This window comes from Tupaia chinensis, unplaced genomic scaffold (assembly GCF_000334495.1).
Source record: "Tupaia chinensis unplaced genomic scaffold, TupChi_1.0 Scaffold000367_1, whole genome shotgun sequence".
NCBI lineage: Eukaryota > Metazoa > Chordata > Mammalia > Scandentia > Tupaiidae > Tupaia > Tupaia belangeri.
In genome coordinates, this window is record NW_006159864.1 from 1,092,850 (window position 1) to 1,112,993 (window position 20,144).

The window sequence follows — 20,144 nt, forward strand, 5'->3', positions numbered from 1 at the left end:
CCTGAGCAGTAGGTAAAGGCCTGTGTATAGAGGCCAGCGATAGAGGCAGGAAATGGCTGGAGAGAGTTGGAATGTCTGATCTGAAAGATGTAATAGTAATGATAGCAATGAAATTAGAAAATATTGGGTCGTCAGAAAAGTCATGATGTATTTTTCTATGTTTCTCTATACAAATACACATCATGACTTTTCTGAAGACCCAATGTTTATGGAATATTTACATGTGCCAGGAACTTTATATGCATCATTTTTTTCATTTAGTTGTCACAACCTGGGGAAGTGGATACTATTCTTAGACTCGTTCTGTTTGTAGATTAAACAAACACAAACTAAGACTTAGACCTTTAAGCCTTAAGTCAACAAACTAATTTCCTCAAGATCACATAGCCATTATGTTAGAGAGCTGTAACTGTGAAGCCAGCGGTGGTAAATATAAGAGGCCGTGATCTTGTCCGTTGTATTATATCGCCATAGAGATGACTCGTTCATTGATGTTCCATGCCTTTCAAAGAAAATGATACATGAATCTTAGTGTTGGATTTGGGCCATTTGAAGGTACAGAAGAGGTGCTCTAAGAACCCCATATTGCCTCAATCACTCTGAGGAGAGCCGAAGAGGGGCGATAAGGAAGCAGAAATCAGAAGCAAATTTTAATCAGATACTTGCAAACCACCTGAGTATCTCACAATGCAGGTTGTAAACACTGTATTGAATCGAACACTCTCATGTCATAGATGAGAAGAAAGAGGTCCTAAAAGAGTCAGTCACCCTGCTGTCTCCAGCTTATGAGACCAGAAGACAAAGGAAGGGGCCAATCCCAAGTAGCATGGGGCCAAAGAAAAGTTCTCGTCGTCCTTTGCTCTATCTCCCAAACTTTTGCAGGATTTAAACCTCAGTATAGACCCCTTTTGAGCTTAATGGCATGGTTCTTCATTTTACCTCTCGGTTTTATTTATTTATAGCAGAAATCTGTTCTACCCACAGTTGCAGTTTTGGTGCTTTGAGTGCTGTGTTTGAGGCCTGAGCAGATGGTGGTCAGTCAGAGCTAGCAACTAGAGAAAACAGACACCATAGACCAGAAGAGAGGTGACAAATACATATAAAGAGGACACAGGGATGTGAGAATGTAAGGAAATTCAAGCTAAGCATCTTCTAAAATGGTGAAGAGGATGCTAACCTTGATGTGTTTTTTTAGTTATTTTTATTTGGACCTCAAAAAAATGGATGAACCTTTATCATTGGAGGAACTGGAAAAATCTGGGTAACATGAAAAGTGAAAATAACCACACCCCAAAGAGAAGTTTTGATCATGCAAATCACTTAACACATGCCTGGTGTATCACAGGTGCTTAAGAAAAGTGTAGGGGAGGAACCAGCAGATGGTGTAATGGTTATGTGGCTGGAGTCCCACGTAGTTGACTGTGGTTTGAGTCCCAGACCCAGTGGTTTAAAACTCACTCCGGGTATGTGTGTATGTGCGTGTGTCCAAAATCCCAAGAGGAGAATGGAGGAAAAGGAATTGTGGCATGGCCGTCCTCCCTGGGGGGTGATTTCTTGCTTTCTATCTGTCTCTCTCTGTCTCTCTGGCAAGCGTATGTGCCCTATCGCAAAAAATCTCTCTCTAAAAAAAAAAAAAAAAGAAAGAAAAGAAAAGAAAAGTATAGGGATCTTTGTATCTTGTCCCTCATTAATTGGACCTGCTTTTATCAATTATGTCACTGCTTGACCCTCATACAGAATCAAGTTTGTTGTTGGATAAAAGGGAGAGAAACTCCATGTAGGATTCATTTTAGTTCATCTTCCAAACCTTGTAGACATGAGAAGGCTCAGGCCGATTGTCAGTCCCAAGTGGGAGTCCCAGCCCTGCTTGCTGACCTGTTCGCATACAAGCCACGCTGACCAGCCACCACTCCGGGAGCCGTGGGAGCACCAGCATCATTCTGTCCCCGGACTGCAGGCCACAGGCACCCTCCAGAACATTGGCTGCTTTCCTGGATTGCCTTCCCAGCTCTTCAAAGCTCCACTTGACCTCTGCCCCTTTGCCATCGACCCACCAGAATGCAGGATTCGGGGGCCGGTGCCCAGTCTAGAGAGCAGTGTGGCAGAAAACAAATGAAGCATTCACTGAGGGGTTTGTTTGCTTGATTTTTAAACTTTTTTTAAATGAATTTTTAAAATTATTATTCATACATTAAATCACTATACATCATTTAAATTGTGAAGAGACTTTACCCAGCATGATTTACACCTCAGTCCTGCCCAGTTGAGACTATTATACACATCCTCATGAACAGATTAAAAAACCTTATCTGTGTAATTTAATTTAATCTTTAACAGTTAATAGACTTAATACATTCACAGGTTCAGAAATCAAAACAATATGGAAAGATACACGTTGAGCAGGCTTGTTCCTGTCTTTGTGCCTACTCATCCTGTTTCCTACACAACCTGCCTCTTTTCAGTGTTTCTTTTCTTTTTTTCAAGATTTTTGGTAGAGGGCACATGTGCTCCCTGGAGAGACACAGACACAGAGACAGAAAGTGAAAAATCACTCCCCAGGGGGATGACCATGTCCCAATTCCTTCTCGTCCATCCTCCTCTCGGGATTTCAGGCATGCACGCACATGCATCCAGCATGAGTTTTAGGCTACCAGGCCCGAGACTCTAACCACCGTTAACCACCGGGCAGTCCAGCACCTTAATCACTATGCCACATGATAGCTCCTTTCCAGATTTTCTTTAGACAAATGTAGGTATATACTTTTTCTGTACTATCTTTTTAATGCAAAAAGTAGAATATGATTTACTATCCTATGCCTCTCCTTTTTATTGAAATATTATTCATAGACCATAAAATCACCACTTTAAAAATGCACAATTCACTAGTTTCTAGAATATTTATAACGCTATGTAATCATTACTACTATTTAATTTCAGAAAAAAAATTGCTAGAGGGTGTATATGCTAGCCAGAGAGGGATCGGAAGCACCGACTGACTAGACATGGTGGTCATGCTGCAATCTCGTCTCCATCTCTCTCCTGGGGATTCTGGGAAGAGAGGCACATGTACCTGGAAAATCTTTCAAGCCCCCAGGTCCAGGACTCACATTGCACAGTGCCTTAACTGTTATGCCAGTAGCTGCTCCAAAACATTTTTATTACCCTGAAAGGAAACACTGAACATTAGCAGCCACTTCTTATTTCTTCCTCCCTCAGCCACTGGCAACCGTTTATCTGCGTTCTTTCTATGGATTTGTCAATTCTGGATAGTTTTTATGAATAAACTCATATAATATGTAGTCTTTTATGTCTGGTTTCTTTTACTTAGTATAATGTCTTCAAGGTTTATGTATGTCATAGCATGTACTGGTATTTCAGTTTTATTAAATCTTTTTTTTTTTCCTGAGAGATTTTTGCTATAGGGTGTGTGCTCACTAGAGAGCCAGAGAGAGCCAGAGAAACAGGAAATGATAAATCACCCCCTGGGGGATGACCACACCGCAATCGCTTCTCCTCTGTTCTGCTCTTGGGATTCTGGGCATGCACATACCTGGCGCGAGTTTAAGCCACCAGGTTGGGGATTCAAACTGCAATCAGCCATGTGGGAGTCCAGTGATGTAACCATTATGCCATCTGATGCTCTCTTTAATGTCCTAATAATATTCATTCCATGGATAGACCACATTTTGTTTATGCATCAATTGATGGACATTAGGATTGATTGCAATTTTTGGCTCTTGCGAATCATGTTGCTATAAACATTTGTGTGCAAGGTTTAGTGTGAACACATATTTTCTATTCTCTTGTATATATACTTAAAAATATATCATTATAATTACTGGATAATATTATGAGCCTGTGTTTATGTTTGGGGGAATGAACAAACTGTTTTCACAATGCTACACCACTTTACATTCCCACCTGGCAGTGTCTGAGGGCTTTAATTTCTCTACGATTTAGTCAAAAATTGTTATTGCACCTTTTTTGTTTTAGTTTGATATTTTTAGATAAATTTATGCTATAGGACATGTGAGCTCACCAGAGAGAAGAAAGAGACAGAAAGTGAGAAATTGCCTCCCAGTGTGGATGGCCACTCCACAATCCCTTCTCCTCTATTCTCCTCTCAGGATTTTAGGCACGCACACACACGCACCCAGTGTAACTGTTAAGTCAGCAGGTCTGGGACTTGAACCATGGTCAACTACGTGGGAGTCCAGTGACATAACCATTACACAATCTTTGGTCTTATTTTTAGTCAGGCTACTGGGTACAAAGTAGTATCTCACTGTGGGTGATATTTGCATTTCTTTGATGAATAGACATGTTGAACATCTTTTCATGTATCCATTGGCCATTTGCTTGTATTTTTAGAGAAATGTCTATTCAGATTCTTAGTCCATATTTTCATTGAATTAGTTTTCTTTTTTTGTTGAATGTGAGTTCTTTGTACATTGGAAATTCTAAGCTCTTACCAGATAATTTGAAAACATTTTCTCCCATTTCATAGGCTGTCTTTACACTTTGATGGATAAATATTTTAAGTTAGAAAGTCCAATTAATCTATTTTTTCCTTTTGTTGTTTGTACTTTAGAAACCATTGCATAATCCAGGATCAATTCTATGTATCCACTATCATCTGTGAAAAGCTTTGAACCTGAGCTCTACTCTCCTTTATTTAAGTGAGAAGATAGTAAAAACAGAGTAGCAGCAAAAAGAAAAAAATCTTCCTTTACTTGATCAGAACAATTAAAGGGAGTCAAAATAACATATACTTGTATCACTATGTAATAGGTCTTTGGGAAAATCATGACACATTTTTGCATAGAAATACAGGAAAAATAGTCATGACTTTCTCAATGACCTAGTAATTTGGGCTTAGAAATGTGAGGCATCTCAGGGATTGATGAAATCGGAGGGACAGGAAGAGGAGCTGGCTTTCCATGAGACCCGCAGAATCCCCGGGAGCTTTTCATTGCCTGGAGGTCAATTCTGGATAGTTTTTATGAATAAACTCATATAATATGTAGTCTTTTATGTCTGGTTTCTTTTACTTAGTATAATGTCTTCAAGGTTTATGTATGTCATAGCATGTACTGGTATTTCAGTTTTATTAAATCTTTTTTTTTTTCCTGAGAGATTTTTGCTATAGGGTGTGTGCTCACTAGAGAGCCAGAGAGAGCCAGAGAAACAGAAAATGAGAAATCACCCCCTGGGGGATGACCACACCGCAATCGCTTCTCCTCTGTTCTGCTCTTGGGATTCTGGGCATGCACATACCTGGCGCGAGTTTAAGCCACCAGGTTGGGGATTCAAACTGCAATCAGCCATGTGGGAGTCCAGTGATGTAACCATTATGCCATCTGATGCTCTCTTTAATGTCCTAATAATATTCATTCCATGGATAGACCACATTTTGTTTATGCATCAATTGATGGACATTAGGATTGATTGCAATTTTTGGCTCTTGCGAATCATGTTGCTATAAACATTTGTGTGCAAGGTTTAGTGTGAACACATATTTTCTATTCTCTTGTATATATACTTAAAAATATATCATTATAATTACTGGATAATATTATGAGCCTGTGTTTATGTTTGGGGGAATGAACAAACTGTTTTCACAATGCTACACCACTTTACATTCCCACCTGGCAGTGTCTGAGGGCTTTAATTTCTCTACGATTTAGTCAAAAATTGTTATTGCACCTTTTTTGTTTTAGTTTGATATTTTTAGATAAATTTATGCTATAGGACATGTGAGCTCACCAGAGAGAAGAAAGAGACAGAAAGTGAGAAATTGCCTCCCAGTGTGGATGGCCACTCCACAATCCCTTCTCCTCTATTCTCCTCTCAGGATTTTAGGCACGCACACACACGCACCCAGTGTAACTGTTAAGTCAGCAGGTCTGGGACTTGAACCATGGTCAACTACGTGGGAGTCCAGTGACATAACCATTACACAATCTTTGGTCTTATTTTTAGTCAGGCTACTGGGTACAAAGTAGTATCTCACTGTGGGTGATATTTGCATTTCTTTGATGAATAGACATGTTGAACATTTTTTCATGTATCCATTGGCCATTTGCTTATATTTTTAGAGAAATGCCTATTCAGATTCTTAGTCCATATTTTCATTGAATTAGTTGTCTTTTTTTGTTGAATGTGAGTTCTTTGTACATTGGAAATTCTAAGCTCTTACCAGATAATTTGAAAACATTTTCTCCCATTTCATAGGCTGTCTTTACACTTTGATGGATAAATATTTTAAATTAGAAAGTCCAATTAATCTATTTTTTCCTTTTGTTGCTTGTACTTTAGAAACCATTGCATAATCCAGGATCAATTCTATGTATCCACTATCATCTGTGAAAAGCTTTGAACCTGAGCTCTACTCTCCTTTATTTAAGTGAGAAGATAGTAAAAACAGAGTAGCAGCAAAAAGAAAAAAATCTTCCTTTACTTGATCAGAACAATTAAAGGGAGTCAAAATAACATATACTTGTATCACTATGTAATAGGTCTTTGGGAAAATCATGACACATTTTTGCATAGAAATACAGAAAAAATAGTCATGACTTTCTCAATGACTTAGTAATTTGGGCTTAGAAATGTGAGGCATCTCAGATATTGGGGAAGGGTATATTTGGCTCATAATACTTTTTCTGAGGCTTAAATGCTGATGGCTTAAATGTTAGGACTTGCAAAATTCCTAGATCAAAATGTTTAAATCAACATATTTCATAGCCTTAGGTCTCACTGGGGTATTCGAGGGCAGCCTGGATGCCCAGGACAGACTGTAGGACAGAATAAGCTTCACCTTTTCCAGATGACTCCATGTGTCCAGCACATCATGGGCAAAATTGAAGTACTCAGGCATTGGCTGCCTCCCCAGGCTGATGGCTTCCCAGGTGGCCACAATCTTCGGAGGGACAGGAAGAGGAGCTGGCTTTCCATGAGACCCGCAGAATCCCCGGGAGCTTTTCATTGCCTGGAGGACCAGGCCTCTCAGCCACAGCCTCATGTTGTCTGTCACCTCTCACTTGTCACTAAAGAGAGGAGAGAGAATGTCATCCTGAATTTGGGGCTTTGAGAAGAAAGCTGAGGTTAGGGGGAAGCCTGCAGCCAACCTTGATGAAAACTACAGTATATGCTGACATGTGGACAGACTCCCAGCCTCAGTCTCAGTTTTGCTGTATGATGTTAGTCATTTAACTGAACCTGAGGTCCTTTCCTTTCACCCCTCACTGCCAATGAACCTCTGTGGGCTAAAACCAATAACTCAGAGCCTACATCTCAAAGCTTAGTCCTTTAAAGTGAATCCCTGTAATATCCTTTGGCTAGTCCTGACCTGGCCTGACAAAACAAAAGATGGCTTAAGGGCAACAGTGTCAAACAGGGACATAATGTGAGTCACAAGTACAATTTATAATTTGCTAGTACTTTCATTACACATGATAAAAAAGAAAAGTGAGGGAACCAGCAGTTAGCGTAATGGCTATGTCGTTGGACTCCCACGTAGTCGACCACGGTTCACGTCCTGGACCTGGTGGCTTAAAACTCACGCCGGGCGCATGTGCGTGCGTGCCCAAGATCCCGAGAGGAGAATGGAGGAGAAGGGATTGCGGCGTGACCATCCCCTCTGGGGGGTGATTTCTCGCTTTCTGTCTCTCTGTCTCTCTCTGTCTGTCTGGCGAGCGCATGCGCCCTATAGCGGGGAAAAAAAAAACCTCTCCAAAAAAAAAAAAAAGAAAAGTGAAACAGTTGAAATTAATTTTGATAGTACACTCTATTTATTGACATATGGGGCCAGAAAGTGGCATAGAAGCTAAGAAGGCTGGATCCCACATGTCCAACAATGCAGTTTGATCCCGGACCTGATGGCTTGAAAACACATGTCAGGTGGATGTGCATGCCTGCTCAAAATACTGACAAGAGAATGGAGGATAAGGGATTGTGGGGTACCTATTCCTCCTGGAGGGTGATTTCTCACTTTCCCCCTCTCTCTGTCTCTCTGATAAGTGCACACACTCTATAGCAAAGATAGATGAAAAATTACTTCAACATGTAATCAATATAAAAAGAAATGATTGGGCTAGAAGATGGCATAGTGGTTATGTTGCTGGATTTTCAAATGGCCGACTGTGGTTCGAGTTCCAGACTTGGTGATTTGAAACTCATGCCAGGTGTACATGCATGCATGCCCAAGATCTCAGGAATGGATGAAGGGATTGTGGCATGGCCATCCTGCCTGGTGGGTGATTTCTCATTTTCCCTCTCACTATCTCTGTCTCTATCTCTGGCAAGTGCACGTGCCCTAAGGCCAAAACCTCTAAAAAAAATAAAAAAAGAAGAAGCTATTTAAGCACATTTCAATCTGGACTAGTGACATTTTAAGCAATCAGTCTCTGGTGGTTTGTGGCACTGTCTTGCACAGCACACAGTGCTGGTTTAGTGTCTTGTCACTCAGAGTGTGTTCTTTGGACCAGCAATAGCAGCAAATACAACCGCAGGACCTCTGACCCCGCTCCATACCTGTTGAATTAGAATCTATACCTTAATGGGATCCCAGATGAACTGTGAGTAGTTCGAGGAGTGGTGGCCTAGGGGCAGTGTTTCCAATTTTAGTTCCCTCCAGTTGCCTCCCTCTTGGTAATGTCAATAGAATATGTTAATAATAATCTGTCACAACACCAAGAAAAATAATAACTACCATCTATTAAAGGTGTACTGTGTACCAAACACTTTAAAAGTGTTTTATAAACATTATTTCATTTAGAATCCTTATACAAGGATTATCCAAAGTACCCCTTATCCAAAAGGTTTAGAATCAGAGGCATTTTGGACTTTGGATTTTTTTTTTTCAGGTTTTGAAATATTTGCATATACCTAATAGCTTGGGGATGTGACTCAACTCTAAATGTGACACTCATTTATGTTTCAAATACTCCTGAAGGTCATTTTACGGAATTTGTTAATGTATTGTAGCACTGACTGTGACCCAGCATATGAAGTCAGGTGTGGAGTTTCCGCTTGCGGAGTCATATCAGTGCTCAAAAAGTTTCAGATCCTGGAGGATTTTGGATTTCAGCTTTTCAGATTAGGGATGCTAAGCCTCTAACAATTCCGTGCTGTAAATGTTATTTTCTCCATTTTACAGATAGAGAAAGTGAGGCTTAGAGGGGAAAAGTGATGTCGAGGTCTTACGTCCCAGAAAAGCCTTGACTCCAGCCTTTGCAGTGGCTACCAACCTTGGGTTGATGAGCCCAGAGACATCCTTTCCTGATCCCCAATCACTCCTCATCTCTCCTGAACTCTGCTGAGTCCTTTTCTCTGCCTCCCTCCCTAGATTCCTCAGGTCCCTCCATAGTTTGTAGTTAGAAACTCCAGGACTCCTTCCCGAGTTCCCAAAGCTATTTCAGGCCATGGCTCTTCTTGAGTCAGTTAGGAAAGTCCTCAGCGGGAGCTGAAGAACGCTTTGAAAATTACCTTGTTTAGGAGTTCCGGAAATGCAAAGGCATCTGTGTTCTGCTTCAGTAGAGGGGCAGGTCTGCAGGCTTGTCACATCCAGTTCCCACAAGGTGCTGACTCATCCTCCCATGGAACCCTGGGACCCAAATGAAGAAAGACAGGAGCGGGCGGGACTTCAGTTGGTAGTACACTTAGAGCCAGTTAGGGGATCTCCTGCCAAATTCTGCTCTTGGCTGCTAACAGTGGCAAGAGGATTAAATTCCAGTTCTAGTGCCTGGTGAGTGCCCTTGAACTGGTGCGCGTGTTCCCTGAACATTCAGGTCACTTCCTAATCTGAAAAGAAAAATGAATTATTACATTTTAACCAGAAAGATACAATAGTGACAATACTATGTCAGACCTTGATCCTTTTCTGCTCAAAACCCTCCGGTATATCGAGGTAGAAAGTAGTTGAGGGATTGCCCAGGGCTAGGTATGATGCCAGGATTTGGTTTTAAGAGGCACAAGGGATCTCTTCAAACTAGAATTGTTCTAAATTAGGGGACCAGGGGGTGATGAAATGATAATACAACTGGACCCACATGGGAAAAGTCCTGGGTTCCTGTCAGGGACCCTCCTGAGAACAACAGGGGCATGGATGTACCCATGGTCCAAGTCAGCTGACTGTGGGAGTCAATCATGGCATAAAGATCCTTTGGGGGATTCCTGTCTCTTTCTCCTTGTCACTCACCTTCTCAAGGAGGAAATAAATTTTTGTTCTAAGTTTGCATTGTGGTCATGACAAAACACACACACAAACACACATGTTATAGTATATTAACTGAGCCACTTTAAAAATTATTTAAAATTATGTTTTAAATTTTGCCACAGAGTCCATGTGTTTGCTGGAGAGAGACAGAGAGAGGAGAAAATGAAAAAACACCTGCCTCCCCAAGAGAGTATGGCCATACCACAATCTCATCTCCTCCATTTCTCCCTCCTTTGAAGATTTTGGGCATGCACCACATGTCTGGCATGTTTTTCAAGCAGCCAGGTATGGAACTCAAACCACACAGTCAACCATGTGGAATCCATCTGCCTTAACCATCATACCACTGGCTAGCCCTAAAACTGTGTTTTGTTAATAAAAAAAAGCTAGTCCAGCCATGTTCATGCAAGCATAGGGCACCTTTGCATAAAACCAGAGACACATGGGAAACCTGGATTTGGATCCTGAGTTGACTGAACACACTGGGTATGTCTTACATGCCTGTGATCCTGGCTGGCTGGGAGGCTGAGGAGAGGATCTGGGTGAAACTCTGGGACTCACACTCTTCTTTCTCTCTCTCTCCCTTGTGAAAGAAAGAAGTAAATTTAAAAATAAGCCTCTTCTCACTCACTTTTTCACTCTGCAAAGCCAAAGTCCTGACACTTATCTGCAAAGTTCCACACAGTATTTCTTATCTTTTCTCCCCTCACTACTCACTCAGTTTGCTCCAACCACAAGGTTCTCTGAAGTTCTGGCTTGTAGTGGGCTGCTGGTAAACTACTTTCTGAAAACAGCAAAAGAAGTCCTGACTTGTGGAATCAGCAGTTAGCGTAATGGCTATGTCGCTGGACTCCCATGTAGTCGACTGTGGTTCGAGTCTCACACTCGGTGGCTTAAACTCACGCCGAGCACGTGTGCGCGCGTGCCCAAGATCCCAAGAGGAGAATGGAGAAGGGATTGTGGCATGGCCATCCCCCCTGGGGGTGATTTCTCACTTTCTGTCTCTCTGTCATTCTCTGTCTGTCTGGCGAGCACATGTGTCCTATAGCAAAAACCTCTAAAAAATTTAAAAAGTCCTGACTTGCAGTGTTTGCCAGTGTCCGTGGCGTAACTATTCTCATGTGACCAGTTTCAAGTTATGAAGGTAGGCCGCTGGCGATGTTTCTGCACATGAACAGTCTTCTTTCACGTGCCCTGCGAATGATTCAGCTTTGCTTTGTACTTCATGCTGCCTGGTTTCTTTATCGGCCTGTTCCTTCTTCATGGCTCACTGGTCTCAGCCTCTACCCAGTGTGCCTCAGCGACCAACCTGGCTAAATCGGAACCCTCTCCCCTCTGACATCTCCTACCCTCCATTCTGCTGGGTTGACCTCCTGAGCACTGATCACTTTCTAACATTCGATATTTAGTCACTGTATTTGTTGTCTACTACTGCTCTCTTCTGTACATCTGCACTAGAACACAAACTCCATGAGGCAGATTTTGGATTTTCTATGCTAACATATCCCAGCATTTAGAAGAGTCTGCCACATCATCAGGGTTCAATAAATCTTGGTTGAATCAATGAGCAATAACTCATATTTAGCGAACAATTTTTATCTACCAGATACTACGCTGAGACTTTCCATATGGATCTGGCATAAACCAATTCTGACACTCTAGGTACAAATTGTGTGTGTGTGTGTTCCCGAGCCAAACCAAACCTAGTGAAGATCACCAGGACCTGTGAGAACTTCAGGTTCCTCGATCTTCAGGGTATTTTTCTTATCCCTAGAATTGGACTGAAGTGCCCCTGATGGATGAGAATATCCTACGGAGAGGATGCTTAGACACCAGCTGTCTCTGCAGTAATTCAACATCCACTAGGTGGTTGTCCCTCACTGTTTTGTTCCCCTGTGGCTCTGTCTCATGTTCTGACCAGGCCAGTGTAGCCCACTTCCACGTGGGCAGCTCTTCTACCCTCCTACCACGTTGGGCCATAATCATCTTGGCCTTCCGTGTCTACTTGTCTCCGACAACATCTCATCTCTGAATTTTACCAGCTCTAAATGAATAATTTACACTCTCTGGGAGATGGATGAACTGATGATCTGATCTCAGTATCTCTACTCCCCATCAATATTTGATATGAGCTGGGCAGCAGATAGTTGGAAGCTACAAACTCTGACCATAGTCATCATAATGGTACTACTACTAATGGTCTTTCATGTATTCATTCAATAAACAGGTATTGAGCATCTATTATCTATTATATATAGTTACTCCGAAGTAAATTATATGGAATTTGGAAGGTAATTAATACTGTGAAGAAAAATAAAGGCTGGAAAGAGAAATGGACGTGCTTAAAGGGGGTGGGAGTTTGCGCAGTTATAATTTGAAACAAGATGATCAGAAAAGTCCAAACTGTGCAAGTGACTTTTGAAGAAAGCCTTGGAGGAGCTAAGAGAGAGAACCTCGAATACACCTGGTTGACGAACTTCCTGGGCAGAGGCAACTGCAAGTGCGAAGGCCCTGGGGTAGGTATGTGAGGGCTGGAAGGGAGGCCAGTGTGGCTGAGGCAGAGTGAGTAGAGAAGGGGCGCTAGGACATGAGGCTGGGTGGTGATCGGCCAGCAAGGGTCCTCTCTGCCTTCTCACTACCCCACTGCCCATTTCACGTGTCACCTTGTCTAACCCTGACAACACCCCATGAGTGCTTTGTCACTTTACGGAAGAAGAAACTGAGCCTCAGAAAGAGAAGGTGACATGCTGACGGCCACACAGCTGTTCAGGACAGAGCTCTGAACTCAGTGCCCTTCCGCACCACATCCAGCGTCCATGGGAAGGGTCTGGCCTTCCACATAAACTCCAGGTGCTGGTGTCCCTGGGCCAACCTCTGGCAGCAAGGGCTGCTGGGAAGGGCCTCCCTGACTCAACAATGCCTCATTCTTCTCCGGGGTCACCCCTGGCTCTCCAGAACTCAGAACACTGCTGTCAAGGCTGTGGTGACCGCAGGGTGCCAGGAAGGGACTTCATTTCTGGCTCTAGACGTCTTTAGAGTACTCAGCTGCCTGCAGTTCCCATTCAGATCGCAGGGGGAGCCAGGAGGCTACACTTCAGGCTGCAGTTTCCCTCCTGAGTCCTGCAGTGTTTGCTGCCCCAGCCTTGGCTCAGCCTCAGGGGCTCTGAGAGTGACCCAGCTTCCTGAAGGTAAGAGCTTCCATGAAAATTGGAAATCGGACTGACGAGTCCTGTCCCTACGAGTCCTGTCCCTCCACCCAGTGCCACAAATACAAGTGTGGATTTTGGTAAAGATGGCTACACATTAGAATCAGCCAGAAGAGGAGGCCCAGCTGACCCCACTACAGACCAATTAATTTAGAATGTTTCGGGTCTGGGCTTAAGAATGAGTATTTTATAGGGACCAGCAGTTAGTGTAATGGCTATGTTGCCGGACTCCCATGTAGTCGACTGCAATTTGAGTCTCAGACCCAGTGACTTAAACTCACACCAGATACGTGTGTGTGTGTATGCGTGTGTGTGCCCAAGATCCTGAGAGGAGAATGGAGGAGAAGGGATTACAGGGTGGCCATCCCCCCAGGGGTGATTTCTCGCTTTCTCTCTGTCTCTCTCTGTCTTTCTGGAGAGCGCACGTACCCTATAGCAAAAACCTCAAAAAAAAAAAAAAAGGATAAGTATTTTATATTAATTCCTCATAAGCTCTTGATGTGTAATCATGAGAATCCCTAAAACGAGCCACAGGGGTTGTGAGAATGAAACTGTGTCATTCGTTCATTTATTCCTTCAAGGAAAGTACATTCATACAGCCCTAAATCTGTCCCGGGTATTATCTCCATCTAGGCAAAGAACTTTAAACAGCCGATCCTCTCCTAAGTTGAAAGACTCAGTGAACAAATAAGTAAAGAAATCAGTTCTAAAAACCAAAGTTTCATCTCATGGCCATCACACTATACAGGCTCAGTCAGGACTGACAAGTGGCATGCTTCCTGCTGGGTCCAGCGACTTTGTGCAGCATTAGAGACCCTGAAGGCTGAGCCAGCAGTAACATGCCCTGTGGCGAAGACATGGATTTGCATTCTATGCATCATTCAGCTTTCCACAAAGCCAGTGTCCACTTTGCACTTCATCCTCATCTCACCTGTCTTCGTTGATTTCATTTGACCACGTGGTTCTCCAGCTACCCAATGGACTTACCTGTGAGAGGCTTAAGAGACACAACCAACAATCAATGACAATACACAGATCTCATTTGGATCCCAATTCAAACAACTTTAAAATATATGAGACAATAGGGGTGATTTGTATGCTGTCTGAGTATTCGATGCTACGAAGATGTTATTGTTCATTTCATTGAGTATGGTAATGCTGCTGTTGGTTATGTGTTATTTTTAAAAACCTTATCTTTTAGAGATTCATAATGAAATATTTATAGGTGAAATGATATGAAGCCCGAGACTGGCTTCAAAATAATCCAGGGCAAAGAGTCAAAGGGAATGTAAATGAACTAAGGTTGATTACGACAATGCCTGAAGTTGTGTACCTTGGGGACATATTATACTATTCTCCCCATTTTTGTGTATGTGCAATATTTCCCAAATAGAAAGTTAAGACCAACAAAATAAATGAACAAACAAATAATCATCTGGGGAGCTTTTTCTGGCCCCACTCTGAGTGATTCTCAGTTAACTGGCTGAGATTGAGCATTAGCACTGTCCTAAGAGCTCCCTGGGGATTTCAGTGTGTATCCATGGTTAAGAAGAGCTAATCAAGCACTGAGCAATATGCATAGTCTGATTCATTTATGTTTTTTTAAAATATGCATTTAAAGGTATGTTCATACAGGCATTTTTCTTTATTTTTTTTCCCTAGAGGTCATGTGCACTTACCAGAGAGAGAGAGACAGACAGAAAGCACTCCCTCTCAATGGAGCATGGTCATGCCAAATCCCTTCTTCTCCATTTCTCCATCCCATTGGGATTTGGGGCATGCATGCATACAGGGCTGGCATGTTTTTCAAGCTGCCAGGCTGGGATTCAAACCACAATTGACCATGTGGTATCTGGTTCCCTTAGCCTTAGGCTACAGAGTCGGCCCCAAACAAGCATTTTCCATGTCTGTAAGGACTCATTGCAAATTGCTTATAGTCATTTTCTCAGCAGTATGATTTTAGGAGAGATTTTTATTTTCTGCTTGACTTATTTTTATTGTAGTGCTTAGAATTTTTACAGTGTATACTGTAATTTAAAAAAAAAAATTTACACCTGAGAGAATGTGTTCAAATCCCAAATGGGATACCCTGAAAGATGGTGACCCATCAAGAGGCATTGAAGCAGGAGCTGGAGGAGCATGGGGGTACATTACTGGCACAGGGATTCTGGGAGGCTATGATGGGCATTGGATGCATCATCTCTGATATCCAGAGGCTCATCCTGGCACTCTAGAATGGGAGCTCATCTCTGCAAAGATCTCACATAGGGACTGGGAAGCCAGTGGGCTCGAGTCACCTGTGTTTGGTCCACTGTCCTGATTTGAGTGGAAGCCCTGCTGCCCTAAGCTTTCTTTATGTACACAACACTGCACCTGAGCTTAACCTAGCACTTTTCTCCAGTGCTGCTGCCACGCTGTGGGCATGCTCAGACCACATTCACCATACACGAACTTGCTAGACAAGAAAGGAGGGAGGGGTGATGACGTGGGCCCTGCCACCTGTGTTGATAAGGGCTCTGCTCCTTCTTCTGTCCCTGCAGGATAGCCATGGAGCTACTCTGGATGCCCCTGCTGCTGGTGGCCTCTTGTGTCTCTGCTGATCACAGCTCACCAGAGGTGGATGCCAATCTTTCCAGCATCAACCTAACCAAGCCTTTGCACATCCTGGAGGATCACAATCTGCTGGTGCTAACGCCTGCTGGTTTGACCCAGATGCTGAACCAGACCCGCTTCCTTATGGTGCTTTTCCGTGAGTGTCCCTCATCGAGGTGGAGAGTGATGAGTGGGGAGATGAACCTCCTTGCCTCTGGAGGCCAGGAGTTGTATGTATTGCCAGACAAATGAGAACTCATCGACACACACACACACACACACACACACACACACACACACACACATTTGTATGTAACATCATCCCCACCTTCCAGATGAGAACACTGGGGCCCAGGAGGACTAAGTAAACTGCTGGATACTATGCTACCACTTGAGTGCTGGATTTGTATGGGGCTCCTTTGCCCCACTGAAGGCAAAGAGCCAGACTTCATCCTCAGATGTCTTTACCATTCTAAGCTTCAATTTTTTTCCTCTCTGAAACAGACATGAACATAATGGTCAGGCTGGATTATTTTGAAGACTAAATGTGATGTTTTAAGTTCCTGGAACACAACGAGACAGCCATAAATGATAAAAGTTATGAGCAACTCTCAAGAAAGGGTTTTCCAGTCTGTCACTTTTGCTGTCTGAACCTTCATGCCTGGTTTTCTTTTCTGGACTGCCATCCTCTGCATCAGCAGACATTTGAGGGTGGGGAGTAGGGAAGACTTTGCTCATTGGCACAGAACTTGGGCCAGGGTGGAAGGGATTTTCATAACAACTTTCATGTACTCAGCACCTACTGTGTGCCAGGTCCTGTCCTAACCACTGAATTAAATGTAAAGTCATTTGATCCTCACAGCCCCATGGATCATGACTCTTTGCATATTGTGGAGTCAATTAATGCTATATGTAATCCTTTAAAGAAATAGATTCTAAAATTGCCCATTTTTGTACCCAAACCCTTCCTTAGTTCTGATTTTGGTTAGCTATCTTAAGGATCACTGTGTCTGCAGGGAAAGCCAACTGCTGTAACCACCACCAAATCTAGGTCCATTTCTTATTTATATCTTAGTCCCATGCAGGTCTACAGAGAAGCTCTGCTCCACACTGTCATTCAGGTATCCAAGATCCTTTCATCTAGTGTGTTAACCATCCTTTAGAACCTAGAGTACTCCACTGAAATCTCCACTTCAGTGAGCAAATGGAGAGGGACAGAGGCATCCTCTGGGCCAAGCCAAAGGAAACTGCACATTAGTGCTATTCAAAGTAGCTACCAGCAAGCAGTATTAGCATGAACTCAGGAGCTCCTTAGAAATGCAGAAGCCCAGGTCTCACTCAGATCTACAGAATCTTGACCTGCATTTCAAAAAATTCTCAGGTGATTCCCACGCCCATTGAAATCTGAGAAGCACTGTTTCACATCAAATCTACCGCTATTCCATTGGCTAGATCTTTACGATATATTCTACCTATCTGCTTGGGAGGCTGGGAAATGTCTGGCTGTGTACACAAATAAAATGAAACAGAGTTAGAGGAAGCCACACCACTGTCTGCTGTAGTCATATTATGTCTTCTTTTTGCTACAGAAACCTTAAAATAGCCTTTGGTCAAAACAAGCTAAAGCCTGGAGGTATAAGCTCTTTGACACTGAACTCCAGGAAAAAAATGATCTTCTGTGCAGAAATATCAAGAACTATTTCCTCCATGAGGCTGATTTTCTTGACTGTATGACTCAAGCTAACGTTCAAATGTCAGCTAGTTCTCAAACCCAGTGGTACTTGCCAGCTCTCACCTTCTTTCACTTGACCTTTGTGTTCCATGCTGAGACCCTCTTCACCTTGCTTCCCATGAACTCATTCTCCTGATGCCTGCCAATCTCTGTTTCAACTTTTGTGGCTCCTTTCATGCAATTCTTCCTCTTTCTCTTAACTCTAAAATCAAGGGTGTAATAGGAAATCCTTGGACCAAAGATGGCTGGCAGATAGATTAATGTATGGCCTATATAGTGTTTTAAAGACTGGATCAGCCCATAGTGAGGTGGTTGGCTGGCTGAATTCCACATAGTCAACCACATGGTTCAAGTCCTGGACCCAGCGACTTGTGAAACACATAGAGTGCATATGTGTGTTTGCCCAGAATCCTGACAGGAGGGAGACATTGAGAAGGGATTAAGGTATAATCATTCCACAAGGGGATGATTTCTCACTCCCCTCAACTACTGCAAGCACATGTACCTCTGGCAAGATTTTAAATAAAGAAAAAAAGAGGAACATTTCACAATTAAAATTGAATTTACATCAGCTCGTAGGAAACCAGAAGCTCTGGAAGCACTAGTCTACACCTCTGCAAGGTGACAGTTGGCTGGAGCTAAGTAATAATTTTCCCTTTCGGTCAGAGGACATGTCAGTTTGCTATACTCCTATTCAGCCAGCCCCACACAGTCACACCTCTGCTTCACCCCAATAGCATTTGAATTTATGTCCCCTGCCAGTAATTCAGGCCTTCAAAGTCCTTCTCCAATCCTTGTCACTTTCATTTAATATATTCTGTCTGAACAGTGCCACTTGAATGGGGGGGTGGGGCTGGGGAGGTAACAGCATCAGTCACTTAGTCTTCGCAGCCCCTGGTGGCTCTCCAACTGTGATGTGCTGCCACTTCATAGTAACATGGACTGCCTTCTCTGTGCCCTTAACCCTGATAGTTCCCAGAAGGAATATCTGATTGGGTCTTTTTCCCTCCATCCAATATGGAATGTTCTTATTGCATAAAGTTCCATCAAAAGAGTTCCAATCCTTAATATGGTGAACTTAGCTACCAACAGAGCAAGTAGTTAGGGGAATGAGCTTCAGAGCACTAAAGCACAGTAGAGTAATAATGGCTGGTGACAATTCAATGTATATTTCAAAACAACTAGAAGGGCAGATTTAGAATGTTCAGAACATGTATTTGAGGTAATAGATACGTTTATTGCTTTGAATTGACCATTACACATTGTACACATTGTTAAAAAAACACATGTACATGTACAGCTATCATGTTAATTAAAAATTATACTAATAAATAGTTCCAAGCCTCTGGTTTCTGTCTAGCTCAGGCTGTTAACTGTGGCCTTCAACCTAAATACCAGGGTGCATGCTTGTTTTTGCTTCAAGTCTATAGAGCAAGGCCTTGTAGGATAGATCTATTCTGGGCCATTTTCTTTACAAGAGCCCTTGGGCAGAGAAGCTGGCTCCACACTTCCCTCATCTATGCCAGGACATGAGCATGTAGATGTGTCTCAGAATTCCTTTCACGAGGAGGAGTTGAGAACCCTGTAGTCCTACTGTGCTTGCTGTAGGATTGCAAGCTAATGATGCATAAGTCAGAAATAGAAGCCATCTTCTCTTTTTGCTGTGGCCGTAATCTCTGGAGTGTAGCCCAATGAGGAACCAGTGGAGGTGTTGAAGGGTTTAGAATGACACGCTTTGAACAATAATGCACATTCAACACGCTTATCTTATCAAACATATGGACAGGCCTGGGGAACCCATCACGTCCTCATGACAGAGAACGTAAGGCTCTATCCAGCAAGGTTCTGTTCCAATCAGGGCAGAAGGGTGAGTTTAAGATTCTTAGGGTTATAACTTAGAGACGACACAGGGGCTACCTAGGAAGCCAAACAATTTTACATTCTTCCATTGCATTTGATAAAAACCAATTTGAATGAGTTAAGTTGAAAGCTTTTCTGGTATTGCAAAGCAGTGAACTTAACACCAGAAGAAATATTGTCATCTAAAAGAGATGCTCAGTTAAATCCATTACATTTGAAATTTTGGTCCCTGCCAATAACAAGTTTATTCAAAATGAGTTCTCAAAAACTGGCAGGCTTTTGAAAGCGGCCTTTGGAAAAACTAATCACTTGAGAAAAGTGTTAAAAGTAAATGGATACTTTACAAAAGGGAGTTTTGGGAACCAGCAGTTAGCATAATGGCTATGTCTGGACTCCCACATAGTCGACCATGGTTCACGTCTCAGACCCGGTGGCTTAAATCTCACACCGATCGCATGTGCGTGCGTGCCCAAGATCCCGAGAGGAGAATGGAGGAGAAGGGATTGTGGCGTGGCCATCCACCTGGGGGGTGATTTCT

At 42.8% G+C, this 20,144-nt stretch overlaps 2 protein-coding genes across 3 annotated transcripts in view; one reads left to right on the top strand and one right to left on the bottom strand.

The window, feature by feature from the left end:
- The window catches only part of ACSM5 (acyl-CoA synthetase medium chain family member 5), a 26,393-nt gene extending 16,703 nt beyond the window's left edge, over nt 1-9,690 (bottom strand). The window contains exons 1-3 of one of the 2 annotated variants that reach the window (XM_006153296.3): nt 9,487-9,686; nt 6,818-7,046; nt 1,876-2,086 (exon numbers count right to left, since the gene is read on the bottom strand). In XM_006153296.3, coding sequence (XP_006153358.1) covers nt 1,876-2,086; nt 6,818-7,021 — 415 coding nt within the window. In that variant the 5' untranslated portion in view covers nt 7,022-7,046; nt 9,487-9,686. Of the gene's footprint in view, nt 1-1,875; nt 2,087-6,817; nt 7,047-9,486 lie in introns of both variants that reach the window. The other variant, XM_014589669.2, reaches the window with a different exon arrangement.
- Nucleotides 9,691-13,175: 3,485 nt separating this feature from the next.
- The window catches only part of LOC102483381 (protein disulfide-isomerase-like protein of the testis), a 25,673-nt gene continuing 18,704 nt past the window's right edge, over nt 13,176-20,144 (top strand). Inside the window, exons 1-2 of the mRNA XM_006153299.1 lie at nt 13,176-13,404; nt 15,963-16,171. Of these exons, the coding sequence (XP_006153361.1) occupies nt 15,970-16,171 (202 nt within the window). The 5' untranslated portion in view covers nt 13,176-13,404; nt 15,963-15,969. The remainder of the gene's footprint in view (nt 13,405-15,962; nt 16,172-20,144) is intronic.